Consider the following 27,620-nt stretch of genomic DNA (forward strand, 5'->3'; position numbering starts at 1 on the left):
AAGTTGTGCTCCTTTCCTGCCTGCAGCCAGCCTTTTTCCATGGAATGTGTCCAAGGTTTGTGACAGAGAGTATGGAGTTGCTCCTGCAGGGCACGAGTGCCTGGAGGCACCCTGTGCTCGGTGAGTGCCGGGGTGCCAGGCTGTGGGGCTCTCCTGCATGCAGGCASCCTGTCTCCTACCTTGGGCCAGCACCAGATCTCCCTTGTGACCCCCAGCTCCGTGCAGGGGCACCTGGGACAGCCAGTGGCACTAACAGTCTGCCTGATGCACATATTAAACAAGACAAAATAAAAGCAGGGAATAGTCCTGTTTGAGTGTGAGAGGTAGGTAGGAGGGACAGGGAAGTCTGCACAAGTCCTGTTCYGGTCAAAAGGGTGAGGCAGAGCATGGTCCCTGCTCTTCCCCTGGCTCAGAAATAGGTGGAGAAGACAGCACCTAGGAACACTGGCAYACATGGACTATTTGCTCTCTCATCACTTGTGAGGCTTTAGAGGGAAAAATTGCAAGTACGAATCATGAAGGAGGATATGATGAGGGCAGGAGCTCTGGGCAGCATGGCTGCTGCTCACACTCAGCATCCACTCCCTGGCAAAGAGGTCATACCCTCCAAGCTGGTATCCTCATTGCCTCCAGYCTTGCTTTAAATGAGATAACCAAAGGAAAACACATTTGTGGGACTAATGTAAAAACTGTCATCCCATGCAACAACTCTGCTTGCATCTTATTTCCTCCCTCCCTTACCTTTGCCCCACACATGGCAAAGGGTCTGTCTCTCCTGTGGGCTCTAGAGGGACTGTACAGTGGGACTCAGCCTCAGTTGGCTGCTCTGCTCTGTGGTAGTGAAGACAAYGAATAACATGAGCAAAGAAGAGAGAGTTTACCCAGAAGGAAGCCAGTGTGAGCAGACCTTGGTAAGCAACATCRTAGAAACTTGTTTCTGCAAACAGTGAATTATAGGCTAACACAGCTCTGTGTTTCACATAAATTTTTATTGTGTTTTGGAGGAAATTGCATACAATCAAWCAGGTTACTCCAACAGCAGGTTGTATGTTTTGTGTGTGAAGTCTGATCTCTTTCTTTCCAGCCACTCAGCATAATTCTTAACAGGATTTTATGCTCCAAAGGGTAACTAGAACTATCAGCATCCAAGCAGACATCTCTTCCTATTGAGTTTAATGACATTTTTTTTTGAAAATTCCTAACTACCCAGAAATTAGGAGGAGGCTTTCTGTCTTTTTGTAAAAATTTAATAATATCTCTGCATCATTCCCTAATAAAAGTATTTGAAAATGTTCTCCTTAGACAGAATGTACTGCCAGTGTGAGAGAACATTTTCTTCAACACAGAACTTTTTATTTGTTGTAATTTTTGTCATACATCACCACCTCAAATCTTTTTATGAACAACGACTGAGTGGTTTTGAGTGGAAAATATTTTATTCTGAAAAAAGATGGGATTTGCAACAGAAAAGAAATGCTAATGGAGCTGCAATTGCTTTTACCAAGTACATTTGAAAAACAAGCCCTGATGGCTGAAGATTAATCATCTGACAATGAGGAAAGTATTTCTTAAGGAAGGAACACAGACATTGTTCTTGTGAGTGCCAGCTTCCATCTTTATGTACCTCACCTCACCTCTGTGCCATGGCACACTGCTCCCAGCTTGGTGCCAGAACAAGTTCCCTCTTGTTACACTGTGTTTCTGGGAATTAAGATGGCTTWTAGATGAAAAATAATGGGCTGAGTAATTTTGGGGAGAAAATGAGACCTCTTCTCTGRTTTAAAGTGTGGCAACACACAGGGCACTGCCAGCAGAGCGAGGAYACACGTGCTGAGCATGGAGGCAGGAAGAAACAGTGGCACAAGTGTTATAAATTGGAGTGGCTGCTGAAGACTTTCTCCAAAGTAATGGCTTACTTTCTACTTTTCTTCATCGATATTTAGCCAATGCTTTTTCTCTGGTGTCAATGCAGTTACATATTTATTTTCCGTAGATAGAACTGCACTGAGAAGCAAATATGTTTTTTTTGGGAGTCTTTTTGCCCACAACTATCTGCAGTTTCCCCTCCAATTAAAAACAAGAACTTCCATTCCAAACTACATTCTTGACTGTTACAACCCCAAGTTATCATCTATACAATTAATTATAGTCAGACCTAGCATTTAAACTAGGAATTGAAATAAAAAATAATCCTATAAAAACAAAACAAAGAGTCCATATTTCGATTATTAAAAAACAAAAGGAATCAAGGCTTTCCTTGATTTTGGATAGTCCATAAATGTCTTGAGATAGTACCTGAAAGAAAATAAGCAAAACGGTGAATATATAGAGGGAAACTGCACAGTTTCAATATAGCCCAGCTGAGGAACCTTAAAACTGMTCCAAACTGCCTTGCTTTGTTTATTTCAGTGTATTACTCTGCAAAAGAGCCATTTGGAAACTATTTAAACCAGGTTATTTAATTAAATGAAAGCTGACAATATCATTTAGGGTCTGGCAGGCCTGAAGTAGAAATTTTAGGAATTCAGAGCAGGGGGGTGTATCTATTCCAAAGGACTGTAGAGATTGCAAAGGAAACCTTAGGAAAAGCTCACAAAACCTTAGGAAAGGCTCAGTAAAGAGAGGTTTTAGCACGGTGGAAGCAGTGATGCAACTCACGTCAGATTAAATCACTGTCAGGCCAGCCCCACTTGACAGGAGCTCCAGCTGACTGCCTGCCCTACACAAATAAGCCAATACACCTCCTGCACATAGTATTAAATTTCAATTTTATCCCAAATCCTGGCTCTGGTCCCCCCTGGCATTTTGCAAACTGCATTCCAAGAGGAAGTAGCAGCATATGGCAAGGAACAGTTTGATACCTGTGATGGTGATAAGCACGTGGCCCAATGCAGCAAAGAGTGAAAAAGGCAAAGGCGAAGGCTGGTAGGGACCAGGTTGCAATGGCAAAACCAAACCATTCCACAATTTCTCCAAAGTAGTTGGCTCCAGAAACATAGGTGAACAATCCCCCTGCGGCAAAAGACAAAATATTTCATTTTTACAGTMAACTCCTGCGCATGGAAGGTTCTTTCACATAAAGTCAGCAGCAGAATATATTCCGTTTCTTATTCAGAGCCTATTCCAGCAACCTAAACACGCTTCCCTGGAGCTAGTGGAGCCATGCCAAAGGGGGATCTTGCACAAAATTCTAGTAGAAATATAAGAACTAAGGGGATTTCTGACTGAGAGACATACAGCACTTTCACAATCATTTATTTTCATGTGGAAAATAGCTTGAGAAAGACCATTATTAATTTAAATTATAATTATGAACATTAATCTATTCTCTTATATGCCCTAAAAATATTTTGCAACTTCACTACCTTTGGGGAATGCAAAATCTGGATCTCAGTTTTTCACAATATTTACAAGAGGCAGGTTATTGGAGGTGAGAAACTCTCGGAGAGGTGTATCATCGTCCATGAAAAGCCAGCAGAAGGAGTCAACACCGAGCCCAAGAAATTCTTGGATCCCCACCCATATTACTCTAAGGAGCTAGACACTTCCTGGAAAAGCAGTTTGGCACTTTGCATTCTAGGTTTTATTTTTTCCCTCTCAAGTTTACACTTTGAGTCTCTCTTTTGCACAGTGATAAGTCCACTAGTACTTCTTTCTGGGCGCGGGAAGGGTATTTCCTTCTTTGCAGCTGCCTCTTACGAAGTTAAAATAGTCTTCCTGTGTCCCACTTCAATATTCTCTGAATTGCCAGCCCATTTCCTTAAACCTCTCCTCACAGCTGATGTTTTTCAGATGCTCTTGCTTTTTCCCTTGGGCTGTGTKCAGCCAGCTCACACCAGTCCCTGCAGCTTAGAGGGACACCTGAACTGAGTACCTGTGCAAGTCCAGCTTCCCTGCCATTATTGCCTCTTTCCTGTGAATTCAGTCAGAAAACATTATCTATTCTATTGCCCTACTTCCTTCAAGGAAATGGGGRATAAGATTATACCTTGAGGAATCTTGTAAGTGACTTCCCCCGGTTTCCTCAGCTGGCGCAGCAGGAGATCACTGTGAATGTTGATTCCCATTCCCAGCAGAAATAAGAGGAGGCCTAAGAAACCAACAAATGGATTAGATYAGAAAGACAGGTCTGTCTAGTTATCCCTACTCAAGCTGGTGTGTGAGGTTTGTCTTTGAAGCAGACAGATCAGTGTTTTAACGTGAGGTGGGTGGATTCTTCTTCAACCCAAAAGATGCATTGCTACCAAGAAGGCGACTSAACTGGAGAAGCAAATGTGACTGGTGAAACCAAAACACTTCCAGATGTACTTTCCAGGTGGCCATAGTCACTATTTATTGAACTTGGGGGGGGCACGAAGTACCCCATGGACATTACAGCCYGAGGACAGCCACAGCTGAGGACACYACTGCAGAACAACCACAGAGCTGTAGGCAAGCATCAATACTCTCATTTTACTGCTGGGGAAAGAGGAGCACAGACACACAAACTTACTCAGCACATCACTGGAGCYGGGAAAGGAACCTACAGCTCTCAGTCCATGCCAGTGAGGCTGCTTGGRCAGAGCTATGGGCGTGCACAGAGAGCAGGTACTCACTGAAGGGTGCTGATATTATCTGGTCAGAGTAACCTATTTGACCATATTCCCTTTAACTGAAACACTAAATGCATTTGATTGACAAACTCTGCAGGTGATATGCCCTACATTTCATGCCACATTAGGCACTGAGAAAATCACCTCTGACAATGACTGCAAAGGAARGAAAGAAATAGAGGCGATGTGTGTACTATAATGTATAGAAAAAAGACTAAATGCTGATAAATCCTCAACACTTCCAGTAGCAACAGAAAGTTGGTAATAGTGTGTAGAGGAAGAATATACTGTTTGTTTTTTCTTTGATATTTCAGGTACTGCTAATGTTGGTTTTCTTTTTTCTTTTTTTTTCCACTTTAAACATATATTTTATTTATCATGCAAATTAAGTGATGYGGTGTTTTCTTTGTTGGCTGTGGAAGGTCTTACTAAATAATATGCAGAATTTTTAATATGTGATGCTGCCTGAAAAATGTTGAACTTGCATCCACGGTCTGAAACAGGGCACAGAGAGTACTTTTGTTAGTTTGTACTTGTCAGATCCAAAACATTTCCTTACACCTCCACATTAATCTTCATTTCTATGTTTACATTTAAACATACTCTGTACTCTCTGTACAGAACCAAATCTGTAAAGCTATCTAACTGCTCTCGTTCAGTTATTCTCAGAGGGATTTTGCAGGGTGAAATTCAGCTAGGCTATTAAGTTACGGAATATAAAGGAATCGTATTAACATACAACCAGACTGTGCGTGATCTCTAATCTTCCCCTGTGCCTTACACAAGAAAAAAGAGCTCTTTGTCCCTAAAGCCTCATTCATGCTGGGGTTTTGCCCTCCTTTTCTCTCTCACTCAGAATAGCTGCATCAAGTGCAAAGCTCCCTGGCGGGGAAGAGAAAGCCTCAGCGTGAGCTCACACGCAGCCACTGCTGGGTGCACACTTCTGGCTGAGCAAGGGCACACCCCCACACACCTGGGGCCTGAGATTGCATCTCCGTGGCCCAGAGCAGCAGGAGGCTCTGGAGTGGTGTCTGTAAAACAAGGCTCATGATTTGARACTAAAACACATTCAAAGGTGGCTGTGTAGCAGAAAAAAAAAAAAAGTTACTGCACATTTACTTGTTATATCTGGGCCAGCAGGCAGKTCTTATGCTGATTTCCATCACAACAGATTTGACTCACATGTTCAGTGAAGATTAGGACATAATTCAAAATGCTTACAAATTGCTCAGAGATTAGATCTTGGGAATCCTGCAGCTGTAATTACCTGATGTAAATCTGATGTCGGTGCACCAATCGTTTGGATATTCAGCGCAGTAAATCAGGTAGTACCCCTGGAGGAAGCCATTATAGATACAGAATAACATGCCAAAGAAAAGCAATTGCAGTGGGAAAGGTCTGCCTCTAGTGAAGAAAGGGTAAATAAATGTCCTAAGGTAGATAAGAAAACAAAGTCAGCACAGTGCTCATGATAACATTRTATTTGCAATTTCTCTGCTGTATGGAAAAAACTTGAACAAAGCACAAAGTAGAAAATAGGTCAATAAAGACAAAAAAATGAAAACAACTGCAACAATATAAGATCAGCAATTAATGGGAGCATGAAATACTACAGATACGAGTCTTTTTCTGGTCCTTCAGGACTGCACACAAGCTGGGAAATTAGAAAGCTCATCCAGATTCAGTGATGCTTTGAGAATGTCTCTGTACCTTTCTCCACATTTGATGRTGAAAATGAGGAAGTCGTGCCTACAAATACCATTTTAATTTTAAGAACTCAATGTAGTGCTCCAGTGGGCCAAGCAAAGATTGGTTGCTGTGGAGGGACGTGGGTACAATGAGGTTCAGATGTCCCTGATTTGTGAGGGGCAATACCAATTGCAATAGTGAGTCTCCAAATGAGCATTACTGTGCCATGGGCAGAGGATTGTGGAGGAGCTCTGTTATGGAGAAGACATTCCTGATCCCACTACATTCCTGATCCCCTAGAGCTTTAACTCATGGTGGCAGAGGGAGTTGAAGGCAATGTTGAGACCCCTCCAGTTCTCTCACCCCCTGCAGTATACAGCCTAGGATGTAATCCCTTTTCCCAGCCTCTCCCACTTCACTCAAGAAGAGACCCTCATGCATCTCCAATGCACAGCAGCTCTGTCCTGCTCTGCTCAGACACTGTGACACATAGAGGCAAAGTTTTTGGCTGCTTGGGGAGCTGCTTTGCCTCCAGTCCTTGCCTCCCCTTCAGGCTTTCAAACCTTTCTTTAAAATAAGAAGAGCTAGAGCCCTAAGTTGAATATGCTAAACACCAAGATTTCCATGCAGCTACAGCACCTAGGGTTGTCTTAGACAAAAGCTGTGCTAACAGTGGCATTATCATCTCTGTGAGCAAATAATTGGTGCTTGTATAGTTTTAATTTTTATATATGTTTGCATCAGGTGGGAGTACTCCTCGACTCTTTGAACAACCCGTATCATCCTTGGGAGAGTGAAATGAAGAAGTTGTATTCATATTTAGTAAGTATTTTCTTACCTGGCCAATAAAGTTCTGTAAATGGTAAAATCTACACTCTTCATTTCTTTCTTTTGCCCTCTTGGGCTTTGGATGCTGCTCATCACGCCAGCATATAAAGATTGCTGATAAGTAATTCAAATCCCATGTTGCCAGTATCAACTTAAGCAAGCTGAGGCATAAAATGTCATAATATTATAAATCTAGATTAAATCATACCATGTCTGGAAGTGAGTAAGCAGAGTACAAGCAGCAACATGTTAATGTATTCACTGCTTTCCAAAGCAAGCTAAAACAGATTTCCAGCAATTAAAGCAGTTGTGATGCAGAAGTGCGAAATATTTCTAAATATAGTGAAACCCAAGAGGTACGGAAAATATTTTTCGGATAGTGATTTCACATTTGTCATATTTATTACTGAATGGAAAGGAATGCTCTTTGGAATRAAGTTATCAATAATCACTGGTTTTACCCTTGGGAATGTGATGCTGGAGTCATGAGCAGGCAAGGYCAGCTTTAGCATTCTGATCTGCTGTTGAAGTCATATTAACAAATTGGACCGGAACAGTTACAAGAGTGTGAGACTTGCAAATGGAGGCTCAGAGAAAAAACTGTGTAGAAGAGGGAGTGATACAAACCACACAGAGTTTAGGAGGTGAATTTATACAGTAGGTTCGAGTAGGACTGGCAGTGCTTTACCCTTTGTCAATACCAGTTGGGTTTGAGAATCTCTGAGCTTTTACAGCTGTTGCAAACTGAAGTTTCTCAGACCCCAGCAAAGATGATTGTTTCCATGCTGCTTCCTGATGCTGCCGTTGCAAGATAGAGGTTATAGGCCCTTGGAAGGTGACTTATTTTCCTTATTCTCCTCTCTCCTACAGAGGCCACACACCTCTCTATTATGGATGTGGTGGGGACAGGACAGAAAGAACTTGCATGCAAAGTAAAACTACAGTGGCAGAGGAGCCAGGAGGCACCAGCTTTGTTTAATTGTTGAGGGAGTAAAATCCTGGCATGGCTGTAGTCCTGCCTCATAGAAGTTTGGACAATCCAAGTTAGGATTTCATCCAAGAATCTTTGTGTGGAACAAATTCCCCAAGGAAATCCCTGGGGGTCTATAAAAACAGAGGATAGATTCAGTTCTCTGAATCAGAATAATGYCTTGAGTATTTATATTAATACAGCACTTGTCAGGTTGTACTAAACRGCTATCGAGGGTGTACAAACTATTCCTGATAAGATTTGAAAAAGCAACAGAGATAAAACAGGGGCACTTAATAGGTTTAAATATTCCATGCAGGAGTCTGTAACTCTGCTGGAACTATTTTGCAGTGTGAAAATCAAAAGGAGCCTGAAGACCACCATTTTCAAAAAAACAGAACAAATCTGGCCTTTTGGTTTTAGTCCAATGACAAATTTGACCTTTTCCTTTCAGTGCAGTATTGATGACTAATTCATTACTCCTTTATTATCTTTACCAGCCAAAGGCACTGCATCTGAGTAAATTATTGCCAACAGCTTCTTTTTAAATTAAYGAATAATGAATTATTCATTTTCTTCCCTATCCTTTATTTTCCAAAAGAGCAGGTTTTGAAGAGAAAATCATTTGACATTGCATCAAATTTCAYCTTAAAGATATTAGTCCAGCTTCTTGAAAACTCCACAGACTCTCACCTAAACCAAGGGAAAGTGTAGGTTTGCTCTTCTTTCCACAGAAGGTGGAAATCTTTTCACAAATGTTACCATAATCCACTGAGAGTTCTCACCACTTMATTGATCCCTTCCCAGAGAAAGACCTCTCTAAGTCAGACACAGCTCTCTAGACTCTGCTGAACCTTCTTTCTTTTGGGGGTGTTTTCACTTTCTTATTCGTACCAATATCTGKATCTCAGGTGATAAGAAAAGCTGTGTGATTTGTGTTGCACTAACTACAGATCRGTCAATCTTGAAAGGATTTGCCAGCTATCAAACCACAGATTTACTTTTGATCTGTCTTGAGCACAGACTGGTAAGACTGGTGTCCAAACATGGGGAGATTACACCGACCAGTTTTATTTGCACCGACAATTAACGTCATAGGCATTTTTGCCATAGGTTATCACTGGAATTGTTACCAGGGAGCTGCTGACACCCTTGTCATACCTGTGCACTTGGACAAACACGTTCAYAAACATGATGGACTTCTGTTTGGGGTGGCTGTGATGCCTTACACAAAGCCTCTAATTATTCTGGAGAGTGATGGATGTCAAATTACACATCCCAGAGATATCTGCTGATGAAGAGTCTGCACATACTTCCTGAGCCCCATCTTGTAGGTTATTTGTGAATTGCACTCTGAGGTAATTTCAAACTTCTACTCTTTGKAAGTTGTGTTACACTAATTCTGATTGAATATTTGTAGGAGAAAACTGTCAAGTCCACACCAGGACACAATCTGGTACCTAATTTTCTGGTGGCCGATTAAAAATTTTCAGTTATCCCAGACTGGATTTAAACAAATGTAATGGGTAAATTTTCAGTTCTGTGYTGCAGGCTAATTTGCTATCAGTTCAAATGGAAAGTAAAACAAAATACTCCAAAATACTTTCAAAAGTGAAATTAAGCATTTTAACCCTCCTTCATCATGATATCTACAGATCCYTCAGCTTGTAAGCTCATCTAAAATCACTGAACAGAGTCAGTGAGGGGAGCAAGAGAATTACCTTTTTATTTTGATCATGCAGATTTATTTATTGAGTGATGACAAAAACAAAGTTGGAATGAGCTCTCCTTTCCAAGAGAGGTGGAAAATACTCTATTTCCATGTTCCWCTAAAGATCTAGCAAACTTTTGATGGCTATAATTTAAGGAACAAGAAAGATCTATTATTGAAAAACTTTATGATTCGGCTGCATAAAACAATACCAAACCTGTCATCTCAGGTTCATTTCTGGGTATTCTGTCTCAAATAATTGTCTCAGTCTACAATCCTAAGGATGTTGGGATGTGGTTCACGTTCAAAATTCATCCAATCTGAAGCCTGTTTGTAGGGACAGTMTTTCTTTGTAAGGACAGTCTTTGTSGTCTCTTAGTGTCAGATCCAGGGTTGGATGAATTCTTCTGGCAGGAGCAGACTCCTCTTTCTTGGGTAGGAGAGACAGGCACACATCTGATCAAGRGATGAGAGAAAGACTGAGGAAACTCTGAGACAGTTGGCATCATAATTGGATTTCAAGTATTTCTTGAGAAGAAGGGCAATGAGAAAGTCTGGGCAGCACTGGTTTAATGCAAAGACGTGTGAAATGAAGTAGGRTTTAGTTGCAAAATGAGAAGAGGCATGTAAGAGACTGCCATACCGAACCATGGGAACTGCTCAACTTGGACTGGAGATTATTGAGATCAAACTTATTTGAGATAAAAAATAATGCACAATACTGGAAAATCATTTATTTGGTAAAGGTAGATAGCCGTGACCAACCGTTTTCATGATACTGAAAGGAGGTTTGAATGAAATTAAATTTCTGTTAAATGTAATACAGAAAAAACATTGAAGTAAAAAGCTTGGTAGGACCGAGAGAAGGGGGATAACTACAAATTACAAAGGCAGGTTCTTTCATAAAGAGAAGACAAAGTCTAAARGTTTAGAATTAACATTAATTTCCATATTTCAGAGAATAAATTATAGTCCATTGAAGAGAGGCAGAAGGTAGCGGTTGCTGAGGACAATTGACCACCATTTACTGCATTTTGTTTTGAATGATCTGACACTGATACCTGCCAAGACTGAGTCCTGACTGTGAAGGACCTCTGCTCTAATCCAGTGTGATACCTTCAGGGTTTCATAACATCTCATGACTCATCTAACATTTTATACAAACTGAGCATCACAAAGATGATAAACTCCCTRGAACAGATTAGCAGTTGCTTAACACCAGCATTTATGAGTAAACTCCAGAGTGGTACTTGCTGTGCCAGGAAGGCTGGCACCGTGGATGACAGCCCTTGCAGAACAGTCAAAGGAATCAGCAACTGCACTTGCCTTGTGGCCACAGAGCTAAATACAGATTTCAGGATGWAACCTTGGTGATGGGTCAGAAAAGCCCAGTTGCTTACAACTGCATTTGAATAAAGGGGGAGTCATARGAAAATTTTTTTCAGAAGCATGTGTATCTGATGGGAAAGGCTAAAAATAAAATGCTGCCTTTATATTACTGTCAATCATTACTGGAGAACAAAAAAAAACAAAACTCATGATGCATTTAACCTTGGATAAATTTAAGGAATTTGAGCTATGTGACACTCAGTTCCAACATTACAAGCACCTGAATGGGTCATTCTGACCATCTAGAACTAGTCAGTAATGCCTCATTGATTGATAGAAATKTTCAATATGTTATGCAGCTAACAAAGAAGGATAAATACAGTTTAGGGATAAAATTTARTCCTCTTCACCTTGCCTACAGATATTACTAGATGTGCTATATTTAATAAAATATAATTGGTTGGAAAACAAAGGAAGAAAAAGGAAAGAAATAGGACCTTAAAAAGRGTATTTGGTTTTAATTAATAGAGAATTGTGTAGGCTTGACTCCAAGGCAAAAATTTTTGCTCTTCTAAATTCACTGCAACAGCAGCCAGGTTTCAAAAGCATTTTGCAATTTTGTTTATAAATTGCTTCATTACCCCTCCTGGTTTTCTTCTATTATTTCTGAAAATGTCACCAGAAAATCTGGTATCTCCCAGTGGCTACCAGCATCCAGACAACCAATAAAGAACTCTTCCTGGTAAAAAGGAATTGAATCATGAAAAGCATTGATCTTTTCTACCGGTTTTGCMGATATAGGAACAAAACACTGTACTTCATTTATTATGCATTTTCTAAAGGGCCACCAAAACCAGAATTGTTGGGTTTGGTGCACTAACAAGCTGCCTCAGCAAGTCACAATCCATCAGCAAATTACACTCAGTATACATTTATATCAGCCATATTTGRTTCCCAAATTTCCATTTCGATATAAACACCAAATAGGTTTGAAATATTCTTATTTTTTTTTAATTTGCTATTATATAGACACTTTTTTTTTCCTATTTGTTTATATTGTGGAAAGGCAATCAGAATGAGCAYYGAACTAAACAAARGGAATAAATTGATTGACTGCCCATRACCAAAGGCAACTGAAGAAAGAGTCAGATGAACCTGATATTRATACCTTTCTCACCAACACTTGGGCATATTCATTGGAAAGATGGGGATTTGTTTTTAAAGTGCTTTTTCCTAACCAAAAAGCTAACAGAGCAAAGGAAATACGCCCCCTGTACAGATCCCTGCTGAAATCAATACCGCCCCCTACAAGCTCACAGTTTGTCCTCAGGCACGACACAGCCAAGTTACTGGAGTGCAGAATTTGCAGCCTGATGCCTTTCTTATCTAAACAGCAATTCTTGTAACAGCCTCTTTGACTTGGAGTCCTGTACATCTGTATATCAGTCCCCTGTATAGCAGGGGACAGGACTCATTTCTATAGGTAACTTAGGTAACCCTACTTTCTTGAAATAGGTTTGTTGAGTACAGGAATTGACATAAATTGGATATATTATAGGAGAGGGATGGTAGGAGCAGAAGATGCCCTGTGTTTTAATCCTAGATTTTTTACACTGTCTCACATGTCAAACTTATAAATAACTTGGGTTTTTCTGGTTTAGAGGATGTTAAACAGCTGCAAAACTGAAAAATCATATCAAGGAATAGTAACAATTGTTCACTATCAAACTAGGAAGATCTTTTGAGGGAGGTTAGTCAAAGATTTTTCTGGTACTATTCGGGAGGTTTTTTCATTACTATTATTATTATTATTATTATTATTATTATTATTATTATTATGCCTCTGGGAAAATAAATATTTCCAATGCTTGTGGTGGACACAACTCTGAGGGATGCTGAGCACACTGAGAATGAAGGCCAGAGCTTATGATAACCTTGAAATACTCTTGGTAGTTTTAAAACAGTAGGTGTAATTCAGTAAAGACAATGGCAAAATGCTACACTTAGCCAAATGTAAGAGTCAAGCTGAAAAATGGGCTGGACAGCAGAGGGAATGCTGGTGGCAAACTGAGCATGAGCCATTGAAGTCAGGCTGTTGTGAAAAAGGCAAATATTAAAATGTGTTGTGGGAATGGGTGTGTTGTTGGAGACATCTGGGGTAATCTTTCTCCTTTGTATGGTGTTCGTAGGAGCTGAAATTATGCACTGTCCAGCTGAACTCAGCACTCTGTAAAAGACATTGACAAAGTRGAAGCAGCAAGAAGAGAAACAACTGTGGTCTAGGAAGTGTGATGTGAAGAAAGACTGAAAGACTCAGGGCTTCTTAAAATAACTGAGAGAAAACCAGTGGAAAACCAGTAGAAGACATAACAATCTGCAACTGTATAAAAGACTCCTGCAAAGAAGGAGTAAAATATTTTGCTTTTCTACTGAGAACAAAGTAAGAAGCAACAGGCCTAARCAACTGCATAGAAAATGCAGCTTAAACATTAGGGAAAGACAGAGAAACACTGGAATATAACAGGAAGCTCAATAAACAGCAATTGTTAAGGACGGACCAGACAAACGTCCATCAGGAATGAAAAGAAAATGTGAGGACTGCATGTGGTCAGGAGCTGCCTGGGAATGGCAATGTAGAGATATTTTGGTCAGAGGGAGGTTCTGATAAACTCATCACCAGGCCAGCTAACACAGCTGAAACTCAGAACTTGGGCTAATTAATTAACCAATTAAACTTAGTCCAGAATTTGTACTTKCATGGGGATTAGAGGACAGGACTAGTTGTATGGGGAATAGAGTTCAACTTGGCTAGATGGACTATGGTGATGCCAAATGTGCAGATCTCACAGTGCTCCATTATCACCTCTACTACRTGATAACATCTAAAGGGCAGCAGCACTTAGAGGTTGTGAGAATATTTGTTGTTTTATCTAAGCAGTAGTGTGTCAAAGCCTTAGCCAGCCAAAGGATACATTGCAGCAAGGTATCTCCCTCTTTTCTACTTCAGAAATAATCACTTGATATTTATGAAAACAGATCACTTTGTTCCTCTTGCTAAACTGTAGGTGTCTGCCAAAAGCATGAAATACGTGCCAGAGTAACTTAGTCAGACACTATGCTATGCACTTCAAAAAGTTCCTCACTGGAGCACAGAGTTCTAAGAGTTCACAGAGGTTGAGATCATGAGCAGAACAGAAGGATGCATCTACATGAAAAGGGCACAAAATCCAAGAGTGCACCGATGTGTGCTCATACAACTGCACTTACCAGATAAAATGTCATTATTTTCCATGAGTTGTCCACATGGGCCTGAGAAATGACCAAAGGCAGCCAGACAACTGGTAATCTTTCCTTCATGATTAAATCTTGGTCAGATTGTATCCAACCAACACACACTGGACTCTAGTGCTGCAGCTAGACTTAGAGAACACATTACAAGTAGTTCTAAAAATACGCTTGACTGACTTTTCCCACTCTCATTGTTCCTTCTTTTTCTSTTTTATGCCTGAACTCCTGCTCTGTTTCCAATTTGCTTTTCCAGTCTTACTGATGCTGTTTTTTCTTTGTCCTTCCTTCTTCAGATCCTCGCCTCTTTATGGCTCCTCATTGCTCACAAAATTTTTAGGAAAACTGAGGTTGTGAAACAAAGGTTTTTTTTTTTTTTTTCATGAGGGAGGAACAGGCCTGGTGTCTGCTGGGGAAGGGTTTCCAGCACCAGTCTCCAGGTGGGAGCATGTCTGCCCTCAGGGCCCCATAAGGATATGTGCAGAAGCAGGATGCCCCCTGGTCCCAGGGACAGTGAGCAGGGTCCCAGATTCTGCTGGAATCACAGAGCAGGAGCGATGCTGTGGGGCTGCAGGAGACTGAGGCACACACCTAAAGGACGTGGGTCTGAGGTGACAGCCAGCTGCAGAAACTTCACCCTCAGCACATGAGATTTGACATATCTGGATTATTTATCTACATGAAGTAGTTTGAGATTGGAAACTATGTATTTGTTTAAAAAAAATACAAAAACCCAAAACCAGAACAGTTTCCCCATAAAACCAAAAACTGCATGTGAGAAAACTGAGGTTTTAGTGTCGTTTAGTTTAGAGCAGTTTCTCTGTGTTTTATAGATGGTCACATCAGAACTCCATCTCATTAGTTTGGGAGTTCTGCCTCTGCTGAGAGTGCTTCTTTCACTTCGCCGCAGGACACTGGTAGAGGAATTTTTGATGATTTCAYCTCAGACCACAGGGTTTGTAAGTGCCTCACTGCTCATCTTCTTCCTTATTTGTTACAGGCAATGAGATGCTCTATGAAACAGAAAGATTCTGCAGCAGTTCAGGCCTGTCGTGTATTGGGAAAGTTTTCTYCATAACTAAAATGGCCAGAGACACCACATGCACTCTTTTTTCCAAGATGGTAGAAAATTTAAAGGTGAAAACTATAATTTCTAAATCCTTACGGTCACATTTTGTTGAAATATCTTACATTTGGAAGGTAATAGTCCAAATTTCTTCTGAACCTGCATGATCTCATTGCACTCATGGCAGYACATACACATAGAGAGGAACAAAATTTAAAGGGAACAAAATTTGAATTGACTCAGGTAAGGTCCTGAGTTTGTGCTTACATTAAAATGATCAGAGGACTTAGAAGCCTTTTTTCCTAAGGAAAAGCTACCCTGGCTGACTGAGTCACAATTGTCTGTTTCCTCGCACAATATGTCAAAAAATTTCCTAACACTGAAAGCTGCTGAGTRAATCACTCAGCACAGTGTCAGTATCATCTCTTGACACGTGGATACTGACCTCTCACATGAGGACATTTTCCTATCCATTTCTTCTCATTTCTCACTCCTGCCCCACTACTGCCCTAGTTTTTGACAGCTCTCCTGCTTGTCCCTTCCTGTGCTCTGTCACCTGGCCTTTCCATCTCTCCCCACCTCGTAGCCCTGCCTGTAAATCTCACAGTAGTTTTTATTTCTCTGCATTCAAGACAAGTCGTATTTTCCTAATCCATGTTGCCAGAACTCCAGCTAGGAGATCACTTCTTCCCTGTTGATTATCCTAGCAGCCAGAAAAGTCTTGCTCTGTCCCTACAGTGCCAGCTTAGACCATACTTGGCTGGATTGCAGGTTTGCATGCTGWGGTCCTGCTTATAGCCTCAGATGAACCAGAGGAACAGACTCTAAAAATGTTAATGACGACCTTTCTGTTTGAACAGATACAGATGCATTTCTCAGACAACTCCGCCAAGTTTAAATTGCTTTCCCTAGGAAGAGCCAGAGACATGTCTCACTTCACTAACCTTAATCTGGGCCAAATTTTAAARTGTGAATGCTTTAATGGTTCTTTTTCTAAAAAAAAAAAGGCTCTTTTTTAAAAGAGAAACAAACAGGCAAAAGCCTCTCTCAGTAACATAATGTAAGTACTTTTCTTCCTCTCTGTCATTTCTCAACATTTCTTCCTCTCCTGTTCTCAGGAGCARCAGAAGTTGCATAGAAGCCCTTGCATTGTCCTACCCCAGATGTGTGACAGGAGTCACTGGAAGSTTTGCTTAGGACCACACTGTCAGGAGGTATTTCCAGTGCTTCTCTAGCAGGAAACAGTGCTAATGTGACYRYACTGCTTTGGGCAGCCCAGCCAGMTCACTCAGAGCTCTCTGTAGCCTTCCTGGCCATCCTGAATAATGGCAGGATGGCAGGATCAAGAAGACCTGGCTTAGTAGGAAAGTCACAGAGCTCATGATTTTGACACACCTTTACCTCTGTGTCCAAGTGCTGCCTCAGGATCTGCTTCAGCACAGTCCTGCCTGGGAACTGATTAGCTCCTTAGCCCCTTCCCTAGGCAAGCCCCGTTTCTGCAGTAGACAACACATCTCTTTGCAGACAGCCTTGATAAAGTGACATTTTCCAGAGACATTTCTGGAAGGCAGTCTGCCAGCATAGCAGGTGCTGGATTAAGCTGGTGAACTGTAGCAGTGTAATAAGCAAAATGATATCTTAAATATGGCTGTAACTGACTGTGGGTGCTGCTACTCTGTCACATGTCTATAAAGAGTAATTAGGAAGGAGGAGGTCAAAGCCATCTTCCTTCAAACAGGACCTTTTTTCATTRTTATTGAAGGCCACATTTGAATACACCTTTCTAGGAAAAGTGGAAGTTTCTGCCCATCCTTAGGTATTAATACAATGGGAACTGGTGCTTCAAAAGCTCACAGCTAGGTAGAATTTAGATGGCTCTTAAAATAAATTTGGAACTTTAAAAAAAAGTATTATTTTTTCTTCTTAGGAATTGACTTTTCCCATTTTCCTACACTGGGTATTTTAAGCCAGTTTTAATTGGGTTTGTTTTRTTGGTTTGGTTTTCTTTTTTGCAAAATAATTTCATTGCCGTTGTTGTATCTCTTTTATCTTACATCTCTTACATTGCCCTTACATTCAAATGGGTGTAGACACACATTAATTTAACTTTTTGACCAAATTCAGTAAAGATCACCCTACTAATCAATTTGCCTGCCACATTTAAATCTATTTCAAGAGAGAGAAGGACATTTCAAGGCGTGTAACTTAAGAATAGTCTCTTGATTTAAGTTTGAATGTATTTCTTTATCATAATCCTTCTTGACTAAAATTATTTTGACAGAGATACCTAGAATATAGCTTACACCATGGGAAATAGGTGCAGGGTCTCTGGGATGGACACTGATTTATAATCATACTACTAGGAAGTTATTTCACAATTTTATTTTTCTTAATGGAGTTCCATAAAGCTGGCAAATTACCTAATTATATAAGGCTTTGATTATGCAAAGGGCTTATTAAAGTTTGTCCTTTTGTCAAACATATTTATTGGCTTAGTAAAAGTTTACCTCCCCCATAATGGCTGCCTCTTCTATTTTTGACAAGAAATAAAAAAAARAAAAMMCWGATYTTGCAAGAGYAAGATCCATTATAGATTTCCCACTGAGCATGTAGAATGAACTTTAATGCTTTTCTCCTGCTGTTTGTTTCCTACCTAAAGGAGTATGCCCAGTAAGGGAATACTACAGACATGCCATGATTGAAACAAGTAATTTTCTTTTTTGCTAAAAGCATTACTATTTTCAAGTAAAAGCATTTACAGAAACTCCTCTATATAATAGATTTTTTTCCCCTCTGTGTCTTAGTATAACCCTTTATAAGTCTTTTGCTTTTCTGACAGCAACAGCAGGAACGTGGTGATGCAAACCCAGATCTTTATATCCTCACCAGTCTGACCAGAGCTCAATGGAGTTTGGAGCTTGGAATGTTATCGTCCAAAAAGGATTTAAGCTCACAGGATAGCATAGGCTTTAACTTCCTCAGTRGGCTCAAACCTTATGTAGGTGAGATCAGAGGAGCCTTCTTGTGCCTTGGTGATGTCCTGCTGGCTGGGACTTGGGTCTGCAGTTGGGACAGTTCTCTGCAGAGCAGCTGAGACTAAGCACCCACGAGCTCATTTTGTGCTTAACAGCAACAGTGAGGTCTCAGAGCAGGCATGGGTATTCCTTCATTTAATGGCCCTTCTCTGGGGAGCAGAGATGACACCAAGAAACACTTCCATGACACGCTCTGTGCTTATGGCGTCTCCCTTTATTTTTGGAGGACAGACTACACCTTCCCCAAACGGAGCTCAGGCCAGCGGGCTGACTGCAAGAAAAAAGTATCTTTGGAACCATAAATTGTAATGCCCATGAGCACACAAGCATAMAAAACCTTCCTCAACAGCCAAATAACAGAATTACAGCCTTAGGTTGCAGTAGGAGAGTGGGTACAATGGGGAATGGAGAGCAGGAACATGGCACACAACAATGCCTACCTGGGAAAAAAAACCTGGAGTACAAATAAAAACCCACAAAGGCTTGTAAAGCTGCCTGCTAATAACAAATGAGCACAAAGTGTCATCAGATACTTGAGTGTAAAGGTACACTTAAAAGGCATGTTGTCTTGAAAAGTAGTGAAGAAAGATAAAAGTCTTAAGTTATCTCTGCAGAAAATTTTCCAGACCAAGAGATAAAAGGAAAAATCACATGGGTACAATTTGGGCTGGGCAAAAACTACAGGTTTCTGTAAAGTTAGCCCACTTTCTAATGGGAAAGGAGTGTATAGATGGGATTATTTGTGCTAATTGTTAGGAAGGTGATCTGACAGTATTCTATTTTGAGAGCAGAATTAGGAAGGCATTTCATAATGCTATGGAATACTGCAAGGAAACAAACTCACCACCAGCACCGGGTACAGAAGCATTTCATAATTCTGAGACCAAGCATATAAAGAGATGTTTTTGTTGGCTATTTATACTTTAATTTGAGGAAACTCGATAAAAAATAGCAATGAATCTAGTATTTTTATACTTGAAGAGTTTGAAGAAATTACGTATTAGCATTAGTGAAGTACACTGGGATGACYGGGGAGCAAGGAATACACAGAAGAAGAGCAAATGGGCAGCCTCTGTTAGTGATATTGCTGACAGATCTGGAATTGCTGCCAAGTCCAAACAGCAGGAGAGAGGATGCAAATGTGTACTGTGTRGCTGGTGAAGGCCAAAAGGAATCTGGTCAGGGTCTATTCCAAAACRCCAAGGTGAAGGAAAAGAGAACAGGTTTCGTAACTTGTCAAATATCYGCATATTTTGTATTGGAAGATTAGTGATAGAGGTCTCAAGAGGCCAACAAAAAAAAAGTCTTTAGCTATTGTCACATAATAATGGTGACTTTCTAGGGCCAAAGGATAAAATAACTATTTCTATGGSAGGAAAAATATAATCTCTGAGTTGGATCTATTAGATCTGGTGTTTATTATCTGGTCTGCACTAGCAAGGAGCGTACCATTCAAAAATACAGATATCCTTCAAACCTAATTTCTGTTTATCCACTTCATGTTATTTAAAAAAAAAAAATCTGTATGAACCAATACAAAGTAACTGTAAAGATTATGGGAAAATTAATTTATATATGACTTAGTCATTTGGAGCCTCCATCCATCTGCCTTTCTCTGGAGGCTTGAGGTTCTTTTTCATACTGATTGCAAGTAGGCAGTCCTACTTGGAAAAAGGGCCAGTCCAGGTATGTCCAGGTAAACACAGCACCTGCYGGGCCAGCCAGGCAGTACAGGCAGGCTTAAAAATGGACCACCTGCACCATATTCTGCAGAGTCAGGCGAGAGGGAGAGCCTTTCTCTTTCTTCCCCCAGCTTAGTTTCAGTGAGAGGGGAACTGGCCAAAAGAAGTGTTAAAAACTTATGCTCCCCATTTCTCATTCCTTTGCCATGAAATTCTGCTTTTCCTGATCTTTTTGGAAATATGTCATTTGGAAATATGTTTTTTTTTTGTAGAAAACCAAGTACAGCYGCACCAAATGGAACACCTTCAACCAGAGGAGTTTGGGGATCCAGCTGTATCTCAAAGAGCAGCCTTTCTTAATGTCTTTCAGATTCACCTCAGTGCACTTCAGAAAACAGCACTTTGCTTTGCTAATATATTAACAGAATAAAATAGAAAATAAAGGTTTGATTTGATTAAAAACAAAGTTGCAAGAGAAGAAAATCAATTAATAAATGTAATTCTAGGTGGTCTTTGAAATTGAAATGCCCTGTAAATTGCTTGTGCCCCAGCTATTTAGGACAACGCAGAAGGGGCAAATGCAGCGCCCTGTCTTTTACACCTCTGTCTTCAGGATTAGTTTTGTAAGTCAGTGGGACAAGCCTTTCCTGCCACCATTGCAYGGTGGCATCTTCTCTGCTCCCTCACAATTCTGTCTTCCTCACTGCCAAGAGAAATGCARCGTTAAGATTTACATAGAATTGGATTGCAGAGGCTTCCTCTCATCACCTCATGTTGTGTTTCCCACCTTTGGTTTCTGAAGCCTGACTGCAAAATGGAAATGCAGCAAATGGGTTTCTCCCCACCACCTGAGGGCTTCCTCTGGTGTTCCCAGCACAGCCCCCTAGCAGGAAAGGCTGTGTTACAAACCACAAGTATGATGTACCATTACTTGGTACATCATACATCACAAGAAGTTTTCCTGTACATGCATCTTGCACCACTCATCATTTTCAGCTCATGACCAGCTTTCCACAGAGACTGCATATACAGATGGCAGATTTGGCAATCATTTATTTTCTTATTTTCTTCTTCCTTTTCTCTGCCTTCCACCCCATCACTTTTGGAGGCCCCTACCAACCATTCTGCTCTACCACAGAACCTCCCGTGTGRAAGTCAAGGAGCTATAAGCTTACCTAAAACAGGTGTGAAAATTCAGATTTAAATATTTTTTTTTCAGATTTCAGATAATTCAGATTTTAAGAATGCTATCTTTAGCACCAGAATTCACCATTTGAATTTGACGAAATTCGCTGCACGCTGTCGTAATAAAGTGCACACTGAGGCACAAAAAGCTGGCTAACTAAGGAGAGCAGCCAAACAGGATGGGGATGGGATTCCTCCCTTCCATCTCCATCCCGCAGGAGCAGCAGCAGCAGCAGCAGCAGCAGCAGCAGTCTGCCTTCAGCCCTTTTTGAAAGCCACAAAGAGAGAGGCTGCTGCCTAGCGGTGGCAGAGAAAGGCACAAAACGCGCTGCTGTCACGGTTCACCACGGGGCACCGCACAAGGCAGGATGGAGGAAAGGTCTCCTGGCTCCATCCACCTCCCTCTCGAATCCTCTGGGCAGCAAATCTCCGTTCTGGGCAGCACCAGGGGCGGGTTGGCTCTTGGGCCAGCAGTCAGTGCCCGGGTGACCATGTCCCTTCTCGTGGGGGCATGGCACCTGCCAGAAGTGGCTCTCAGGGCTCATGTGGGCAAACAGAGAGGTCCTCTAAAGTCCTCGTCAGCCAGGCACCATTAGCATTAGCCCAATTTCCAGAACAGGGTTAGAAYGGTCCTTCCAACACTCCAGCGTACTCCTTAAGAAACCGACTATAAATACAAAATTGCCCCTGATTAAGCTGGCACATGGCACAAATTCTAGACAACTGGTGAATATTAACATGGGAGGGAAGGACTTTCTGAGCAGTGTGCCCATATAGAAAAGTTACTTTAAAATCAAAGAAATACAGTGACACAAACAAAATACACTCCTAAGGAGCGATAGATTGTAACCTTGGTTACAATYCTGGTTTCACCAGCTCCAGAGTGCTCTAAGTAGCCTGAAAACACAGGATGTCCTTCCATGACTCCAAACAGAAAAGCACTCTCCCAGTCAACATGGGAGTAGCATGGGGGAGCAGGAAAGTAATGTTGTCTCTGGACATGCTACTGCAACTCTGGTACTGTATTMGACATCACACACTGATGTCTTCATTCTTAAATGGAGATGAAAAAGGAGAGGGGGGAAGCCACAGAAATTATAGGAGGACTGAGAGGGKAAAAATGTCTTGCATAGAGGATCATCTGCTATGGTTCAATGACATTATAAATCTAGTTTGGGATACCTCMGTTAAAATAAAAAAATATTGTAGCTATTTGACATCCTGTCCAAAAGCAGGACAAGTCAATTATGCTGGCTTAAACCTGTTCCTAWATTTATGAAAAGGTAATTTTATCCTGACCAGCTTCATTTTGGATGAAGTATCATGTGTCTGCACCACTCTAACTCTGTGTCAGATCAGGTAATGTCTSTTCCCCTACACCTGCCATAAATCCACCACAAAGCCATAAATTCAGCATAAATACCATATCATGTGCAGTAATTAATGCATCAGAAACACGATCGTGTGCTCCTCCTATGTTATCTGGACTGATGCTGACAGAGGAYTTGACAGCTCTGTGACAAGAAAATTAAAACATGATCCAGTCACTGTGTAAGTGATACCATGGTAAGGAAATACTGAGGTATACTACAGAGTGCTTTAAATTAGCACAGGGTAGACAGAAAGAGCAAAGCCCAATGGGAGAAAATCAAGACTACTCAAATTTAAGCAAGACATTTTATACATGTTTTAGCAAGGGTAGAACAAKTCAGAAGATAACATTACCAAAGAAAACATTGATTTCTCTATTTTAAAAAGTGATGGATTTTTTCATCTTCTGGGGTCTTCAGTTGAAGGCTTGAAGTTACTCTGAAATATGTGCTTCAGTCTAAAAGAAGCTACTGGGGCAACACAGCTGGCTAGAGCATAAAGGAATGTAGATTAGCCAGGAACAGTAGTCTTCATTAAAGGCTACATTGTCCTTCTAAGCATACCTCTAATGAAAACTTCCCTTCCTCATGTGTGTTTGCTATAGAAGAAAAGACAAAATTAGAAATTATAGATTCTTCCCTGTGGAGAGAAACAAGCCACTAAATTATGAACAATGTACAAAGAAACCATTCCATACAAGCATASAGGAATGCTTAAGTACATATATCAGATGATCAGTAGTAAAAGTAGGAGTGGGTTAACAAAATYCATTTATAATTAAAAGTGGAACAGYTTTATTCATCTCAAAATTTTAAAGACAGAAAATGCAGTAGGCCACATCCATTAGGTAAATGCAATTTTATTGTTGATCGATGTAATGCTTTACTCATTGTCCTTGCATTCAAGTTAAATCACAAAAGTATTCAAAACTGTTGTTACATTATTCCAAGTAAAGATAATAAATGGGGGGGGAGAACAAAAAAATCAAGGTAGCACCTGACTGTTGTATCAAACTATCAAACCTCTTTTCAAACACTGTATGGCAAAGAAATGTTCTAATCCACTGTGACCAGTACCCCTTGGTAATATGGTTTATCCAATGTCATTTTCTAGGCAAAGAGCCATTATATGCAAGYACACATAATATGTAAGTGCACTTCTTTCTACCCATTTTTCAGCTCTGCAATAGGACAGCTTGCCCACCAGCATTGTCACCAGGATGTGGTGGCACTCAGTACAGAACAGGAAAGTCTAATATCCCATGAAAAACTGCCTAGGAAACCCAGGAGCTGCAAGTGGACTTAGGCTGGAGCTGATGCTGGATGGCAAAACCTGCGAATCCTGGTCAGGGATGTCTCCTCCATTGTTGTCTTCTTCCTCCAAGGACTGAAAAAGTCCTGTTCTTTTAGTTAAAGGCTTGATCCAGATAACAGTTATTGTGTCACTTGCTGATTGCTAAGAATTTGACCCAGYCTTCAGAGGGTCTGAGAAACTAAACAGTGTAGGTAGCTAAAAAGTCTAGAAAAGAAGAAAGCTGCATAAATTCTGTTTAACTGTAAGCTATGCTAATGGCTAAATAGTTCTCTGTAACAAGAAATTATCCTAGCTGCTAGAAATTGTAGGTAAAAATTAGATGTGCTGATTGCTAAAACTTTAATGTTATCARCAAAGCTCTAATTGCAATCACAACCATGTGGTCATTGGTCATTCTACCAAAGACCCCTCAAAGAACTTACCTGTCCCACAGTATTGTTAGGTGAAACCCAGAAAAAAATCTATTTTGCAATTTTGCTACTCTATTACATAACAATAGAATAGTAATATTTAATACAACATATCAAATAGTAATTGATTCAGTAGAATGTCAGAATGGCTTGTGTGAGCTGGGGCTGCAGGCTGTGAGAATACTGGAGCAACATSCTGTGTTAGAAAGAAAAGTTTTCTACAGTTGGCTGAATTGAGGAGTTTTACTTTTAAAAGAGAAAAGTATTCTCCAGCGACAGATGAGAAGATCCCCAAACTGTCTGGGAAAGGAAATGTATGAAAATGCACTGGTTTCGCCCTAGTCTAGCAGTAAATTTGGAAAAGAAGCCCCAGACTCAATAGATGTATGTATACTGGTTAGGTAATAGTCTTTTTCAGTTGTCTAGTGGTGTTCGTTGATAGTTGTGTTTCTCAAACAGAAATTCTAGATAATAACAGAATTCATTAAACCAAATTTTTTATAACTACATATAATTAATGCATCTAGCTTTCTGGAAGCCAAATGTGTTATAKGTGTGCCCTCCGGCAAAGACAATGGTAGTGATTACAAATACACCTCTAAAACAGTGTTTTAGCACTGTAAGCCACTCTTCTGTTTTAATTTTTCAACAACAGTCTAGTTTCTATCCCCATACTGTCTGTAGAGATACTGCAAAAAGGATTTTCAATATATTGATTTTGGTTGAGTAGCAAATAATAATTTCTGATAAAATATTACAAGAATGTTTTCTATTTCTATAAAGCAAACATAAAAAATAATTTAAAAAAAAAACAGAAATAGGAATTGTGGTGAAAAATGGCAAATCAAGTAAAAAAAGGTTTTGCCTCMGAAGTTGCATAGCTCTTTACTACATAATGGCATAACGTTTCTACATGCACTTTCTACTCGTGAATAAAAGCCTTTTTTTTTCATAAGCAGATAAGCAAAATTCAAATTCCTCATGAAAGAACTGAACAGAAAATTGAAGTGGAGCAGAAGATGGATTCTGGTGATAGTCTCCAGAAACGAGTCCCACTGACTGCAGAAACAAATTACAATTGTAAAGCTATGTCTCTTCAAAGTTATCAACAACACTGGATCAAAACTACTATTTCTTTGAGCTCCTGATTAGTAAATACARAATTAACTAGAGTTACAGCATTCGTTGACTCTGATACGACAAGATTTCTAAAAAGAAAATACATTAAAAAAAAAAAAAACAAAAACCGAATAATATGAATCGGTACTTTGGTAGTGGAGTGAGAATGACGGATTGAACATAAAGACCAACTTTGTTGCCGCGGCACGGCGAGCCCGCAGCGGCTCTGTGCCCCGCGCTGAGGGCAGAGCCGAGCGCTGTGGCTTTGTGTCCCCGCGCCTCTGTGGCTTTGCCCTCGGCCATCCTCGCCCATATTCCCACGCTTGGATTTGGTGGCCGGCGCTGCACACGCGGCGCTTCTCCTGCCCGCAACGAGCGCTTCCTAGGTACCTTCACTCAGTATTTGGATAAGTTTCATCCAAACCTTTGCTCCAGCTTAGCAAAACCTCCCTTTTTTTTTTTTTTTTTCCTGTTTGTTTTTTGTCCGCCTAAGAGAACAATTCAAAGCATACATCGTCTCCCCGGCTTCAGCCGCCCGAGAACCACCTGCTCCTTCCCCCGGCGGCCGCGCAGGGCCAGAGATGCCCACCCGGTCGGCCCCTGAGCTTCGGGCGGAGTCCAGGGCCGCGGATGTCCAGCCGGACGCCGGAGAGAGCGATGCTGCAGCCGGGACCCGCCCCGGCCCCACCGCCCGCCCGGCTCCGGCCGCGCCCGTCCCCGCAGCTCCCCTGGGTTTCGAGTTCCCGAGGCGAGGCGCCGGGAGCCGCGCCCGGCGGCGGTACCTGTAGAAGTAGTGCCAGCAGAAGAGGCAGCAGAGCAGGCGGCAGCCGAGCGGTTCGAGGCGGGGCGGGCTGCGCAGCGCCAGCAGCAGCGCGGGCACCAGGAAGGAGGGCAGCTCCTGCAGGAACCAGGCGCAGCGCGCCGGCAGCCGGCCCCGCGGCCGGCACAGCCGCTCCTCGTGCTTCCCGTAGCGGGACGGCACCCGCAGGTACAGCGAGAGCTGCAGCAGCGCCAGGGCGCCCAGCAGCGAGCTCAGCGCCAGCACCAGCCCGGGGAAGCACTGCATGCTCGGGGGCGGGCGGGGGCAAAGAGCCCTCGGCCAGCGCCAGCCCCGGCCTTATTAGAGCCGCGGCCGTCACCCCGCCCCGCCGCGCTGCCTCTCCGCGCCCGGGCTCGTCACAGCCCCTCGTGCCGGAGCGGGCGAATCGCCCCGGCCCGCTCCATCCCTCCCTCCCGTCCGTCCCGTCCAAAAGGGAGCTGTCCCGCTCCATCCCTGCCATCCGTCCTGCCCGGAGGGGAGCTGTCCCACCCCAACCCTGCCATCCGTCCTGCCCGGAGGGGAGCTGTCCCACCCCAACCCTGCCATCCGTCCTGCCCGGAGGGGAGCTGTCCCACTCTATCCCTTCCTCCCGTTCCATCCAAAGGGTAAATGTTCCTCTTCCACCCCTCCCTTCCGTTCCGCCCCGAGGGGAGCTGTCCCACTCCATCCCTGACATCTGTCCCGCTCGGAGGGGAGCTATCCCCATCCAGCTCTCCCTCCCTGCCTGTCCAGAGGGGAGCTGTCTCCCTCCATACMTCCCATCCATCCCGCCCGCAGGGTAGCAGTCCTCTGTCCCTCCCTCTGTCTCTTTCCCCTTTCTCCCGTCCCCACTCCCGCACTCACTCCCGTCCCCCACACTGCGGGGGTCCGAATCGGCCCCTCCCGCCTCCGCTGCGGTCCGTCCGGGGGTTCGGGCGGCGGGCGGAGGGTGGGAGGGTCGGGGGCAGAGGCGGCACGGTCGGCACCGAGCGGGGACCGGCCCGGAGGTGAGCGGGGGTGACTCCGGCGGGAGGCGGTGGCTCCCGGCGAGGCGGGAGCGAGCGGCGGAGTCCCCTTCCGCTGCCCCAGCGTGTCACCGTGCCCCGCCGCTTGCCCGGCCATCTGTGCTGCCAGGGCTCAGCCGCCGCCTGGTGCCAGGCACTGCCGCTCCGCTGCGGGCAGGTGGAGAGTGAAGGCGGAGAGGTGCCAAAGGTCGGGTGGAAATGAACAAATGT

General features: G+C 42.3%; 1 protein-coding gene across 1 annotated transcript; it reads right to left on the reverse strand.

The window, feature by feature from the left end:
* Window positions 1-975: 975 nt before the first annotated feature.
* On the reverse strand, window positions 976-26,709 carry SRD5A2 (steroid 5 alpha-reductase 2). The gene is made up of 5 exons (XM_057389761.1): window positions 26,369-26,709; window positions 5,860-6,023; window positions 3,989-4,090; window positions 2,862-3,012; window positions 976-2,295 (listed from the first exon to the last, which is right to left on the reverse strand). The coding sequence occupies exons 1-5, from the start codon at window positions 26,650-26,652 to the stop codon at window positions 2,229-2,231; spliced, it is 768 nt and encodes a 255-aa protein (XP_057245744.1). The 5' UTR covers window positions 26,653-26,709; the 3' UTR covers window positions 976-2,228.
* Window positions 26,710-27,620: the final 911 nt, after the last annotated feature.

Source organism: Malurus melanocephalus, unplaced genomic scaffold (assembly GCF_030028575.1).
Source record: "Malurus melanocephalus ecotype Western Australia unplaced genomic scaffold, MMel_1.1 scaffold_19, whole genome shotgun sequence".
Taxonomy (NCBI): Eukaryota; Metazoa; Chordata; class Aves; order Passeriformes; family Maluridae; genus Malurus; species Malurus melanocephalus.